Source organism: Erithacus rubecula, assembly GCF_903797595.1.
Source record: "Erithacus rubecula genome assembly, chromosome: 16".
NCBI lineage: Eukaryota > Metazoa > Chordata > Aves > Passeriformes > Muscicapidae > Erithacus > Erithacus rubecula.
This window is the reverse complement of record NC_136668.1, coordinates 17,348,425-17,363,531: the sequence shown is the minus strand read 5'-3', so window position 1 is coordinate 17,363,531 and position 15,107 is coordinate 17,348,425. Positions and strand designations below refer to the sequence as shown.

At 55.8% G+C, this 15,107-nt stretch overlaps 1 protein-coding gene across 1 annotated transcript; it reads left to right on the top strand.

The window, feature by feature from the left end:
- Positions 1–4,141: 4,141 nt before the first annotated feature.
- Positions 4,142–7,341, top strand: GRXCR2 (glutaredoxin and cysteine rich domain containing 2; the record flags this gene model as incomplete). Its single annotated transcript, XM_079319901.1, has 3 exons — positions 4,142–4,525; positions 5,961–6,176; positions 7,162–7,341. The coding sequence occupies 3 exons, from the start codon at positions 4,142–4,144 to the stop codon at positions 7,339–7,341; spliced, it is 780 nt and encodes a 259-aa protein (XP_079176027.1).
- Between the last annotated feature and the right edge of the window lie 7,766 nt (positions 7,342–15,107).

Below are 15,107 nucleotides of genomic sequence, written 5' to 3'. Positions count from 1 at the left end.
ACACCTACACTCCTGCACACCTACACTCCTGCAAACACCTGCACACCTGCACACCTGCACTCCTGCACATCCTACACTTCTGCAAACACCTGCACACCTGCACTCCTGCACATCCTACACTCCTGCAAACACCTGCACACCTGCACACCTGCACACCTACACTCCTGCAAACACCTGCACACCTGCACACACCTGTACACTTACACACCTGCACACCTACACTCCTGCACATTCTACACTCCTGTACACACCCTGTACACCTGCACATCCTGCACACCTGCACACACCTGCACATCCTACACACCTGTACACACCCTGCACACCCTACACACCCTGCACACACCTGCACACTTACACACCTGCACACACCTGCTCATCCTGCGCACCCTGCACATCCTACACACCCTGCACACCCTGCTCATCCTGCACACCTGCACTCTGCTCCCACACCAAGTGGCTGCACACTCTGGGATGTCTCTTTTGGCTTCCCCCAACTCCAGCATTGACTCAGAAAACAGTTTCAGGATCCCAAAGCAAAGTGCAAACGAGCTGTGTCCTCACCATCCCAAGGGAGCCATGGGGCCACTGGGCTGGGTCCATGGCCACTGGGCTGGGGTCTGTGGCCACTGGGCTGGGTCCATGGCCACTGGGCTGGGGTCCATGGCCACTGGGCTGGGTTCTGTGGCCACTGGGCTGGGGTCCGTGGCCACTGGACTGGGTTCTGTGGCCACTGGGCTGGGTCCATGGCCACTGGGCTGGGGTCTGTGGCCACTGGGCTGGGGTCTGTGGCCACTGGGCTGGGGTCCATGGCCACTGGGCTGGGGTCCATGGCCACTGGGCTGGGTTCTGTGGCCACTGGGCTGGGGTCCGTGGCCACTGGACTGGGTTCTGTGACCACTGGGCTGGGTCCTTGGTCACTGGGCTGGGTTCAGTGGCCACTGGGCTGGGGTCTGTGGCCACTGGGTGGGTTCAGTGGCCATTGGGCTGGGTCCATGGACACTGGACTGGGTTCTGTGGCCACTGGGTTGGGGTCCGTGGCCACTGGGCTGGGTTCTGTGGCCACTGGGCTGGGGTCTGTGGCCACTGCAGCCAGGGCTGTGTGTGCCGTGCCACGGCAGCCCCTGCAGGGGTATGAAGAGCCTCAGGCACTGTGCACCACCTGCCTCCTGGAGGGGGAGGAGGGAGCTCTCAGGCTGTTTTTAGTGCTGGAGGGCAGGAGAGGGGGTGCCTCTCACAGATTCTGGATCTGAGCTGGCAGCTCTTCCTCCACCCACCCACCAGCACAGTGCTGCTGCTGCAAGGGGCAGGGGCAGCACCTGCCTGGGGCTCCAGAGCCCGGGCTGGGATGGGAGGCTGTTCTGGCCAGGGCTGGCTGGTGCTGGGCAGTGGCCACTGGCCGTGGGCTCTGGGTGCACAGCAGGACCCAGCACAGGCAGTAAATAAACTGGGTTTGCCTGGAGACATAATTAGGCCAGCCTGATCTGCAGGGGTGTGCAGAGTGTGGGACCTGCAGCCAGCAGAGAAGGAGCCTCTCTGCAATTTCCCACCTCTCCAGCCACGGCCTGGTGTCCAGTGCTGGGCACAGCCAGTGGTCAGCAGCCCCTGCTCCCAGTGGCCACCCTGCAGCCCCGGGGGCACCGAGGCACAAACCTGGGAGCTGCATGCTGCAGGCTTTGCTTTCCTTTCCCCCTCCAGGAGTACAAACACATCAGCTGGGGACAGAGGCCAAACACCATCCACACTTGGTACAGAGGGGGAGTTAGGGGGGCTGTTCATTATCTCACAGAGGGTGGAAATCTGTGTTTTGCCATTGCAGCCTTGTGCACTCTGGCTGTTGAGTGCTGTGAAGGCCTCAGCTGATTCTGAAGTAGCTGGAGCAGAGTGGTACCTGTCCAGAAATAGAAAAGTATTTTTAAATTAAATTTATTCACTGATTTTCATGAAGACAGATTGTTGTGTGTTTGTTGAGGTGTCATTAGGAGTGGTTGGCGGTGGAAGCAGGCTGAGCAGCAGTGAGAGGATGGATGTGTCCTTCCTGTGACTGGAGAGGTCACCCAGGCTCCTCCTGCTCCTCCTCTGCTCCTCCTGCACCTGGCAGGGATGGGGTGGGGTGGTTAAGGCTGACACCAGCCTGTGGGGCAGACTCAAAACCAGCTCTGACCCCTCTGATCTGCACAGCCCAGGGCCCCTGCTGCTCTGCTGGGAGCTGGAGCTGCCTGTGAGCCCCCAGCCCCAGCAGTGCCCAGTGCCCCCCTCTGCTCCTCTGGCCTTCCTGGCACACTCATCCCTTCTCCCTGCAGAGCAGAGCAGAACACCCAGGACAGTTTCCTGCTCTCTGGGACCTGCCTGGTAAGTGCTGAACCTGCAGGGATGCAGCTGTAACTCTCCAAGACAGGAGATCAGGGTTTCCAAGTGCTCTGGACCTGAGCACCTTGAGAAGCTGGTCGGTGTGTGGGTTTGACAGCAGCAAACACCAGGCTACAGTTACCAAACCACACACGTGGAAATGACCCCTCTGCCTGCAGGGCTGCATCACCTTTACTGCTCCCAGGTGCTTCTGGGCAGCAGTGGGGGAGCAGGTAATAAATCCTGGGTGTGTTGTGACCCGGGGCTCAGGCTGAGCTTCCCCTGCAGCTCCTGCCTGCAGAGCAGTGACCCTGTGGGGGTGGCTGGGGAGCAGGACAGGCTGGGAACCCACGGGGGTTTGGGCCCTCGTGGGGCAGCTCCTGGTGCTGGCAGAGCAGCTCCTGTGCCTGCAGGCTCTGGGACAGCCCTGCTCCTCAGTGCCCACTTCATGCCAGCTTCATCCAGCAAAGAACCATTTCCCTGCCCTGGGTGCTCCTGGGGGCTGGGTGGCCAGTGCTCCCAGTGCCGTGGGTGGGATGGAGCTTTGGGAGGGTTGGGGAAATGAAGTCCCTCAGCTGGGGCTGCATGAGATGATGAATGTCTCCTAAAACTGAAAACCAAACCCTGAATGATCCAAAAGGCCCTAAAAGGCATCAAGAATTACAAATAGGAATTGAGCACTAAGGAGAGAATATCTTAATTAGATCTCATAACCTGTAGAGGAACACATTAGATTAAAATGAAACTGAACTTTGTGCTCTCATGGTTTCAGTGTGAGAAAGGGAGAGGAATTATTCACTTTTGCAATTTGTGAGGCTGGATTGCCTTTCCTCTGAATTTGTCTTTTTACCTTGTAAGAAAATTACGAGAAGCTACTGGGATGGTGTTTTTGGGGTGGTTCTTACCACAGCACGTGGCAGAAACATTTCCATGGTTTCAGAAACAAGGGTAGAGTTTCTATGTAATCCTCTCCTTCCAGGTTAACTCCTTTCTTCCTGTGCTGCCCAGCCCGGCCCCACTCACCACCCTGCCTTTGACTTCCCCACCAGCGATATTTTCTCTTTGTGAATTTCTATCAATATTTAATCCAGCGGTGTCGGTTTTGCTGTAAGATGAGAGGAACTACCAGAAACCCTGAATTATAGATGCTGTGGCGGGGGAAGCTGCAGAGCTCTCCTCTTGGGGCTGGTCCCGGGAGCTGCGCTGTGCCCGGGATGGGATGGAGCGGTCCCCGGGCTCAGAGTGGTCCTGGGGCTCGGAGCGGCTCCCGGGCACGGAGCGGTCCCCGGGGATGGAGCGGCTCCCGGGGATGGAGAGATCCTGGGGCTCGGAGCGGTCCCCGGGGATGGAGCAGCCCCCGGGGATAGAGCACTCCTGGGGCTCGGAGCGGTCCTGGGGCTGGGAGCAGCCCCCGGGGATGGAGCAGCCTCCGGGCTCAGAGTGGTCCTGGGGCTCGGAGCGGCTCCCGGGCTCGGAGCGGTCCCCGGGGATGGAGCGGTCCTGGGGCTCGGAGCAGCCCCCGGGGTTGGAGCGGTTCTGGGGCTCGGAGCAGCCCCCGGGGATGGAGCGGTCCCCGGGGATGGAGCAGCCCCTGGGGATGGAGCGGTCCCCGGGGATGGAGCAGCCCCTGGGGATGGAGCGGTCCCCGGGCTCGGAGCAGCCCCCGGGGATGGAGCGGTCCTGGGGCACGGAGCGGTCCCCGGGGATGGAGCGGTCCCCGGGGATGGAGCGGTCCCCGGACTGGGAGCAGCCCCCGGGGATGAAGCAGCCCCCGGGCTCGGAGCAGCCCCCGAGCATGAAGCAGCCCCCGGGCTCGGAGCAGCCCCCGGGGATGAAGCAGCCCCCGGGCTCGGAGCGATCCCCGGGCACGGAGGAGAAGCCCCGCAAGGTTCGGTTCCGCGTCTCCTCGGCCGGCAGCGGCCGGCTGCTGAAGCAGGTGTACGAGGACGGGCAGCAGCTGGAGCCCCCGGCCCGGGAGCACTGCAGGCGCCTCCTGCGCCACAGCTTCGAGCCCGCAGAGCCGCTGGAGCAGCCCGGGACCGGCCCGCAGAGCCGCTGCTGCTGGCCCACGGCCCTGACCGCGCCCAGGATCAGCATCCTGCGAGAGGGAGCGAGCCACGGGCCGGGGGACACCCAGCCCCTGGGCAGGGGGTGCCAGCCCGGGGCCGGGCACTGCGGGGTGAGTGCAGGGCATGGTGTGCCATGGGGGACCAGCCTGGGGTAAATCCTGCTGGGAACAGCATGGGCACAGGGGTGTGACACTGCAGCCTCATCCAGATAAAACTGTTCTGTCACTTTTGGTTTTGTCAGTTTGTCAGGACAGGATTTGAAAAGGGTGGTTGGGAATCTCCAGCCATTTTCCCAGGAATTCCATATGCTAGATGTATGGAATCACAGGTGGCAGGATCCTCAGGGCCTGCAGCAGTGCAGGCAGCAGGGAGCAGCATCTGCCAGCTGTTCTCCAGCTGTGCTCTGGCTTCTCCTGGTGCTGATCTGCATCAGTCCATTGGGTAGAGTAAAATAGAACATTTCCATACATATTGATATCTGTACATAGGAATCCTACTGCATCTAGAGCAGCCAAATGTAAGGAGGACATTAGGTTAATTAGATATATTTAAAATATTGAAGTTGTGTGACTCCAGCTGGCAGGAAGCCAGTGCTGCCATCAGGGTACCAGGTGTCTGCACCTCTGGCAGCCAGAATTCCTCTTGGGCTAGTTTGACAATCTCAACTTAGTTTCACTGGCTATTTTCTTAACATAGAATTAATGTTGCTGATAGAGAAGTGTTTCTTTAGCCCTAATAGAGAGGCAGTCCATGCACAACATGTGTAAATACTTTTCATGGCCTTGATTTGAATACACTGAAAGTCTGTTAATTCCTGTGCTCATCAGAGTGTGTGGGAAACCCAGCTGGCTGATATCTGACCTGCTGACACGCTGGACATGGAGCTTGCTGCAAACATCAGAGCAGAGGAATCTCCCCTGCCCGGGGCCAGGGCACTGCTGTGATCTTATCCAGCCCGTTAATTTGTTTTGCATTCCTGGCTAAGGCTCCTCTCCCTCCCCAGCACAGATACTGGAGGAACCACAGTGTCCAGTCCCAGCCTGTGCTGCAGCAGCACTCTCTGGAGCCTGGAGACACCCAGTCTGTGACACACACACCCCCAGCCTCTCACCTGTGCAGGTGGGCAGGACACACCAGGCTCTCACCTCTGGGCTCACCTGCCCCTCGTGGAGCAGCTGCCCCAGGACAGCACCCAGCTCCTCATGGCAGCTGATGTGACTGACTCAGGGCGTTTTGTGGGGGAACATCTCCTTTTGCATGGCTTCTTGACACAGGCTTGGGGTGAAATGTGAGGAGTGTAAAACAATAGGCCCCAGTAACTCCATATGACACCAGGGAGAAGGGGCCAGGTCAGCAAAGTGCTGCTGTCAGGGAAATGTTTGACCAAGCTTAGCTTTAAAATTGCTAAAAAAATATGATTTCACCCATTAGGGCTGTACCTCCACCAGTTTGCTGGATGCCCTGGGGGTGGGCAGGGGTGCTGGCTGGTGCAGTGTTTGCAGAATGAATTTATACTGGTGAGACACTGGTAACTTCCTTCTTCAGACTTCCCCTGTTGTAGATTTTGGCAAGATCATCATCTACACCAATAACCTGAAAATCATCCGTGCCCCCATGGACCAGAAGGAGCTCATGAGAAGAATCATCCAGACTGAGGGGATAAATGACTGGACGTTCATGTACCAGGACAAGAAAGAACAATTTAGTGCTGGACATGTTAAAGATGTGGAGAATGAGGTCACTTGCCACCAGCACATGCAGGTAAGAGAAAATGGGAAGTGATTTTCCCCTTAGCCCTGCTCAGAGCACCCAGGCCCCACCCATCTCTTACCTGGCTGCTAACTGAGTTTGGGTGAAGAGCATCACTCTGTTCCCCTCTCCCTCGGGAGATCAGGACCTGCCCCGTGCTGGGGTGGGCTCTGGGGGCAGCAGTGCTGCTGCAGCTGCTCCTGTCCCCCCTGCTCCTTCCCCTGGAGATGCTGGCATTTCCAGAGCCTGGCTGGGCTCCAGCCCCTGTCACCCCTCCCAGTGGGGTTAGACAGGCCAGAGTTTCTCCAGCCTGACAAGGCTAAACACAGCTGCTCTGTGGCTGAGACTGCTTCAGGCTAAAGCTTCAGTATCAGCTGAAACAAGGTCGTGCCTCACATGTGCTTTCTCACGGGGGAGTCTTTGTGGGTCAGAATCCCAATTAGCCTGACCATGATCCAATCCCACAAAACCTGACGTTGTCTTGTGGAGCTGATGGAGTTTCGTGGAACTGAGTCTGTGCTGAGCTTGGGTCAGCTCAGCCCTTCTGCTCCCAGGAATTTCAGGGTGGGATTTGGGAGAGGCATGAAGGACAGCTCAGAGAAGATGTGCATGGTGGTGAGGAGGGATTTGGGGAGAGAGGCTGAGGGCAATCCCTGGAGAAATGAAGTCTGGCTCAAACCTGAGGCTGCAGAGTGGGAATGGTGTGATAAGGAATCACAGGAGGGTGAGTGGGGCTGTGCAGAACAGAACGAGTTTGGAGTATTGTGTGTTATAATTCCTGTCACATTAACTTCTCATTTTCTAGCAGTAGCCACAGATTGTCCCCAAGCAGGTGGGAGCCTTTTGGTCGAGGTCCTTGCTGTGCAGAGCTGATAGTCACAGGCAGAGCGGTGTGTCAGGAGCACCGTGATGGCAGAGGCCAGGGGACAGTTTCCCTCTCTCCAGAACCTTCCTGGCTGTGGAATTTCCCAAACTAACAGATTTTTTCCTGCTGCAGGAGGCCAGTGCTGCAGAGGGCTGCTGGCAGTGCCGGGGCTCGGGCTGTGCTCCGTGCTCGCTGTGCCACGGAAGCAAATTCTCCATGCTGGCCAACAGATTCCGCGAGTCCTACCGAGCGCTGCGCTGCCCGGCGTGCGACCAGAGCGGGCGGCAGCGCTGCCGGCTGTGTGCAGCCTGAGCCAGCTGTGCCAGCTGTGCTCTGCCTGAGCTCCAGCTGTGACAGCTGTGACAGCTCCAGCTGTGCCCTGCCTGAGCTCCAGCTGTGACAGCTGTGTGAGCTGTGCCAGCTGTGCCCTGCCTGAGCTCCAGCTGTGACAGCTGTGTGAGCTGCAACACTGCCCAGCGTGTGACCAGAGCGGGCGGCAGCGCTGCCGGCTGTGTGCGGCCTGAGCCAGCTGTGCCAGCTGTGACAGCTGTGCCCTGCCTGAGCTCCAGCTGTGACAGCTGTGCCCTGCCTGAGCTCCAGCTGTGCCAGCTGTGTGAGCTGCAGCACTGCCTGGCCTGCAACCAGAGTGGGTGCCACTGGGCACCAGTGCAGGTGTGCAGTAGGTGCAGGTGTGCAGTGGGTGCTGGTACCAGGCTGTACCAGTGCAGGTGTGCACTGGGCACCAGTGCAGGTGTGCAGTGGGTGCTGGTACCAGGCTGTACCAGTGCAGGTGTGCACTGGGCACCAGTGCAGGTGTGCAGTAGGTGCTGGTGCCAGGCTGTACCATGCAGCTGGTGCAGGTGGCACCAGTGCAGGTCTGCACCAGCCCAGCTGCACAGGGGTGCTGGTACCAGTGTGTTCCAGCCCAGCTCTGTGCTCTGCTTGCCCCAGCAGTGCCTCTCAGGTTGAACTGGCTGCACACTGAAAATGGCACTGCCATTGCTGTTCTCTCCCTGTGCCCTGCAGGGTCAGAAGCATTTGCTGGGGTTTTGCTGCTCTGGCACCTGCTTCAGGGAACAGGGATTCCTTTGGGGTCGGATTTATGGGGGGAATTGAAAACCCTTCCCAAACTTGGGCATGTGGATTTATTATTCTAAATAGAAGTTATTAAGTTTGAGCCTCCCTACAAGGAAGGGCTGATTTAAAACTCCCCTGAGTGCTGCTCAGCATTTCTCAGGCCCAGGCTGGGGGTGAGCAGCACAGCTCTTGCCTAATACTAATCCCATGTTGTAATCTGCAGCAGGTAAACTCTAATTAGTGGGATGAAGCAACGATGGGGATCCTTTGCAGACTGCACAGGGCCTGGGAGCCTGAGGCAAACAGGGGAAATGGCATTTTTTCTCTAAAGCATTAACTTACTACTTTTTATACTCAGGAGTGGTGTCAGTGCAGCCTTAGCTCCCAAATCCCAAATGAGTTTTTGGCTGCTCACACGTGCTGCACTCTGAGGCTGCGAGCCCAGGCACGAGAATTCGTGGCCAAGATTCTCTTTTCCTGTGGTAGGTTACAAAGTTTCTCTGCAACACCGACATTATTCAGAATTGTTCTGGCTCCTACACTTCCACGTGTCTTGTGCTGGAATTGTGCTGTGGGTACTGAGGGTTTATTTTCTTGAAGTGCATCAATCTACAGGAGGGACTTGATTGGTTTCATTCCTTAGATCAGAATCCACAATGTGAAAAATGTTGTCCCTGGGGTATCAGGGCAGGTGAGACTTCCCAAATCAGGAACTGCTGTCAGGCAGATCCCTTCCCTCAAATACAACCTGTTTGATCTCCGTTTGTTGGGCTTGTTGGAGAGTTTGCTGCCCTAAGATAAGAAAAAAGTAACCAGTGCCTGATAGTGTTTACAATAAAACCAGACTCAAAAATGCCTTATAAAACCAATATTGTTGTTCTTTGGCAATGTAGTGTTTGTCAAGCACTGTCACTCCTGGCTGTGTCAGCTGCTCCCACCACGTGCACATATCACAGAGCTGAGCTCTGCCCTGCTCAGGGCTCTCCCACAGTGTCCTGGGGACTGCACCAGCAGGGATTTGCTTCCCCAGCTTCCCATGCCCTCCTTTCATTTTTGGTGATACACTGGTTTGATTTACCCAATAAATGCTCTTATTTCACTTGCAGAAGTTTGAGTTTTCCTGCAGCATCCTGTGAGCTGGCTGTCGAGGCAATGGGCTCCTTGTCACGTGCTGCTGGTTTAATTTCTGCTGCACCCAGAGCCCCCCTCCCTCCATCCCTCCCACCCTCCCTGCACCCCCCTGCATCCCCTGGGCTGCTGGCACAGGGTGCAGGGCAGGAGCTGAGCCCCAGCCTGGCTCTGGCAGCAGCTCAGAGGCACAAACTGGCTCTGCCATGGCCCAGAGGGGCAGGGTGAGGCACTCGAGGCAGTGCCCAGCTCCTGCTGCCCCCCTGGGCTGGGGGTGCCTTCTGCTGGGTGACTTCTACAAAAACTCTTAGGTCTTTATGAACTGGGTTACTTTATGGGCCAGGGTAGGAGTGGAAGGTGTGTTGAACTCCTGCCAAAAAATAACGAGTTTTTCCTGTTTGCTGAAAGCTTGCAAAGATGACACTGGATTTGCTGAACTCACAGGCTGCTGCATGTGATCTCAGTGGGGTCAGCTGGAGGGTTTCTGCTGAGAATGCTGGATGAAATACAGGAATCTCTAAAGTTGGTGGCACAGTTTGGTTTCATTGATCACCTATGATTTTTTCTGCTGTTTAATGGCTCAGTAACAGAAGCAGACCCCTGGGGTGGTGGTGAGCCCTGTACTAGACCCAAACTGTCCTGTATGGGGTATTCTTTGGCAAAACCCAAACCTTCCAACTGCCAGGACTTTGAACAGTAAATACAGGCAAAGATGCTTATCCTGGAAACTATTTCTGGTGTTTTTTGTTAACTTTCTACAGCTGTTCTTGGCTTGCCTTAGAACAGGAGCACACAAAAAGGCATCTAAGGGTTTCTCTAAAGGAAAAAACAAACCCAAGAGCAAGAGAGCAAGCCTTCTTCCCCGGCCTGGTGCAGAGCTGTGTCTCTGGGGCTGGGACAGCCTCACTCAATAACTGTGGTTGGCTGCCACACCATGGTGAGCCGTGGATGTGCTCTGGATCGTGGGGACAGCTTGCAGCAAACCTGGGAAAGAGGAGCTGGGGCCAGCTCCTGCTGGCTTGGAGTGCTGGCAGCTCAAGGGCAAGGGACAAGCAGAGTCAGTGCTCCTTGCTGTGAAGGGCTTGAGCCAAGCCAGAAGGGCAAATGGAATTGCTGCATGTCTGGGGGAAGCAGGAGGGACCCTGGAGCTGAGCAGTGACAGCCAGGAGAGCAAGGTGGGAGCTTAAATAATGCAAATAGTAATTAATAATCCAAAGTGTGCTGCATGGCTGGACCCAGAACAGCAGCTCTGCAGAGGGGATTCCCAGAGCTCCTAATAAATGCCTTGGCTAAAGCTGCCTTGGGGCTCCTGCCCTGGCTCTGCTGCGACTCTGCAGGTGGAGCCCTGGAATGTTGTTCTGCTGCAGAGCAGGGTGGGAAGCTGTGACCAGACAAGCTCCCAGAGACCAGAGCCAAAGCTCTGGGGCTCTTCAAGGCTCTGGTGGTGCCAAGACATCTCCTGGCCCACAGAAACCCACTGTGGCCTCAGCTGGGGCATTTCCTGCATCAGCTGCAGCCTGTGGTCCAGGGATGGTCCCTGGGACAGTGGGAAGTGCCATTGTGGGTTTGGGGTTTTTTGGGTGGCCTTTAATTGATTGCAGGGGTCGTTTTGAAGTGAGTCCATGAGCTGGGAACAAAACATTTCGTTCAAGTGTGATGAATTGATCTGTATTTGAAATATGCACATCTGTATGTGAGAGGCTTCTGCCCTTATCAACCTTTATCACACTGACTAATCTGTGCAGTGGGTTTTTAATTTGCATTTATTCACAGCCACCACCCTTCCAAAGCAGAAAACAAGTGGAGGAATCTGGAAAGCTTTAGCTGAATTTGCAATATCACTGCCTTATTTCCCTGCAGTTAAAAAGGAAAGAATTGGAATATTTATGAATTTAAACATTAGTATTTTTGCAAGTCTTTGAGGCTGTAGTTTTGATTTATGTGGGCTACATTTAGATTTGCATGTAAGCCCAGCCCTTGATTGCTTTGAAATCTTTTGATTTCACACAAACTGTTGTGTGTGAGCTGCAGTGATGTCTGTGCTGCAGAACTCTGTGCAGCCCCACTGATTCCCCTCCAACAACTTCTGGTTCCTGCTGCTTCTGGAGATGATGGCATAACTTCAGCCAGCAAAGGTACGTGGGCCAGCATTCCCAGGATTTGGAATAATGAGCAATGCAACCACTCCTGCTCGTTGCTGCTAGTGGAAAACTGGAAACCATCGATGCATTGGATGCTGAGGGAGAGCACAGAGATTCTTGCTGTGGTTTTATTTGCCGGGTTTTTGCAAGAGGGGAACGGCTGGTTCTGGTTGGAGCAATGTGAGGGATGGCCCTGGAACCACTGGGACCCCCATACTGAGGTGCTGAGGGTTTCTGGAAACACTCCAAGCCAAAAATGGGGTGAGAAAAATAATTCAGAGCTGTGGGTGAGTTACAGGCAAAGTCAGCTTCGTGGTTGCTTTAGGTCCACTCCGAGAGAGGGAGGGGGAAAGTCCTGGAAATAAGGAAATCACTCTGGAAAGAAATGTGTTACAGCAGCTCATGAACGACCTACCTGAGCGGGGGGTACCTGGATGGGGGAACCTGGATGGGGGAACCTGGATGGGGGTACCTGGATGGGGGAACCTGGATGGGGGGTACGTGAAGAGGGGTACCTGAATGGGGGTACCTGGATGGGGGTACCTGAATCGGGCTGTCTCTGTGTGTCCTGGGCTGTCTGTCTCTGTCTCTCTCGGGCTATCTGTCTGTCTGTCTGTCTCTCTCTCCCGCGTTGTCTGTCTGTCTGTCTCTCTCTCTCTCCCGCGTTGTCTGTCTGTCTCTCTCTCCCGCGTTGTCTGTCTGTCTGTCCGTCTGTCTGTCCCGGGTCCCTGTGCGGCGCTGCGGGGCGGCCACACGGTGGCGCTGCTGCCCGGGAGGTGCCGGGAACCGAGCGGGGACGGGGGGACAGGGGGGACAGGGGGGACAGGGGGGACAGGGGGGACAGGGGGACAGTGGGACAGAGGGACAGAGGGACAGTGGGGACAGGGGGACAGGGGGGACAGAGGGACAGGGGGACAGGGGGACAGAGGGACAGGGGGACAGGGGGGACAGAGGGACAGGGGGGACAGGGGGACAGGGGGACAGTGGGACAGAGGGACAGGGGACAGAGGGACAGTGGGGACAGGGGGACAGGGGGGACAGAGGGACAGGGGGACAGGGGGACAGGGGGACAGCGGGGACAGGGGGACAGCAGGACATGGGGACAGCAGGGACAGAGAGAGGAGACAGCAGGACATGGGGACAGTGGACGAAAGAGGGACAGAAAGACACAGGGACAGTAGGGTTGGGGGGACAGTGGGACACAGAGACAGAAGGGCAGGGGGGGACAGGAGGGACAGTAGGGACAAATTAAACCCCAGCAAGGATCTCCGTGCTCTCCCTCAGCATCCAGCAAATCTCTGTTTTCCCCTAGAGCCACAAGCAGGAGTGGTTGCCTTGCTCAGGGACCCCAGCACAGAGGGCTGGGGCTCTTCCCCTCTCCCAGTCTCCCTCTGCTCCTCGACCTGTAAAGTTCTTTTTCTCCCAGTCAGGTGTAGGAAATCCAGCTGTGGGTGCCTGGCCCTGCTGTTGAGTGGAAGGTCCATGTCAGGGTTCTCTGCTCCCCAGGCTGGGTCTCACAGGGTGCAGCTGGCATTGGTGAGGTCGTTGTGCCACTGCTGCCTTTTCAAAGCTGCACGTGGAGAAGAAGCCTCCAATTTTGCTATAGAACAAGCCTTGAAAACCTTTTAAAAGGTTTTAAAATCAACTTTTAAAATCAACTTCTATCCTGCAGCAAGAAAAAGCAGTAGAGCTGGGTTTATTGAGCAGTTCTGTTCTGGAGTTGTCAACCTTTTTAGCTCAGAACAAAAGTTTCCTTTTACATCAGAATTTTGTTGTCAGAGCTTTGGAGCACCTGTGATTGCACATCATAATTGCACTATGTAACTGTGTTAGCCTTTAAATGCAATTTGCCTGCCTTTCCTGAAGCTTCTGTTTTCTCTCCTGCCAGGCTGATGGCAGTGTTTCTTCAGCCTGGCCTTTGCATTAGTATGGGAGTCACAGTGAGGTTCTGGTGTTATTTGAGATCACTGCATTATCTCGTGCTTTACAGTAGGGTTTGTCATGCAGGTGGATGCTGATTGCCTTTTGCCACAGGTCCCTTCAGTGCCTCGTGCTGCCAGAGCTGGGTGAGCTCCCACCAGTGCCCCTGCTCACCAGTGCTGTGTGCATGTTCTCACAGCAGCCAGGTCAGTCCCAGATGTGTCAGCAGCTGGAAACACGAGGGAAACAAGTGTCTGAGGGCCTGGGGGAACAGCCCAGGCTCCTCCTACAGGAGCCACAGTCAAACTCCCCATCCAATACTCATTTTGGGTCAGGTAGCATTGTATTCTATGGGTCTCTAGTCCCCAGTGCTTTAACCCCCAGAGTTTCAGCCCTGTGTTTTTGTGGTGCACTCAGAGATGCCCTTTGGTCCAGGGGGTTTTGTGCCAGGCTGGCTCTGTCTGTGGGTGAGAGGTGTCCCACACCAGTGCTGCCCTTCCCTGCAGGAGCAGGAACTCTCCTCCCCAGAGCATCCCTCTGTCCCTGCTGCTGCTCCCCATGGTGTGCCTGCCCCAGCTCAGGAGCCAGACCCAGCAGAGTTTTCTCCCCAGATCTCACCAAGGCAGCTGCTGGGGAAGCTGCAGTGTGATCCCAGAGAATCCTCTCCCCTGGGCTCCCTGCCAGCTGGCTGCTCCTCCGGGAGCGTTCTGTTCTTGATCTGGGTCATTAAATATTAAAAGGCAAAGTGATTCTAAAAGCCAGCCGTTTTTCAGAAGTACTAAATAACTGTAATTTGTTTCCTAATAGATAGTTTTGTCCTTGTCACGGAGTCCAACTCAATAGAAGAGTGTGTGGTGAGGCAGGATGCTCTGGAAATCCTGTGTGAGAAGGAGCCTGGGAGCAGCAGCTGGGCTGGGGGCAGGATTAAACCAGGGCCCTGTCCCCACCCAGGCTGGCACTGGCCAGAGTCTGTCCCCTGAGCTGGGTGCAGGTGCCCTCTGAGCTCTGCCAAAGCAGCAGCAGCAGCCCTGGGTTATGCTTGCAAAAACAGAACCTTCCCCAATGCTCTGTAATTTGTCAGCATTTCTGCTTGTACTTTTGCTGTGCTGTAAAGTCTTCCAATTCTTTGTTTTTATTTTAAAAATGGTAATACATGCTACTGTGACTCTTCCCTTCTGATTCTCTTCTCTCATCAGGTTTGGGGATTATTTACTGGAGACTTGCAATGTGCCAGAATGTAATTCCTGAGATTGTAAGAAAGGTAATTCAGTCAAGTTGTAAAACCTTAATGCTTTGCTGTGGTTTGTCTTGTTTAAAGGGATCACATTTCCTCAAGTGGCTTTTTTTAAGAGGAGCTGCTGCTGAGGAGGAGCCTGAGCCTTTCCCTGCCGTGGTCCCTGCTGGGCTGCCCTGCCCAGACTGGCTCCAGTGTGGGGGCAGGAGGGCAGGTGAGGGCAGGTGAGGGCACCTGCAGGGCCTGGGATGCTGCTGGGCTCTGGCAGCTCCCCTGAGGGGCTGAGTGCTCTCCCTGGGACAATCTGCTGATGTGCCTGCAGAGCCCCCCGTGCTCCTGGAGCAGCACTGCCCAGACACTGGGACCTGATCCCACCCCATCCTCCATTTGCTTTGTTTGTTTGTGTGTTAAAAACTCCAATTGCTCCATTCCCCAGATCAGGCCATTGGTCTGACCCTGACCCAAACCTGCTTGGGAGCAGAATCTTGCCTTAGCAAAGAATCTCAGCTCTGCAGACTGACCTGGACACAGGCTGTGACATCAGGAGTGTGTCCAGCTGGGCAGAGCAGGGCAGCAGA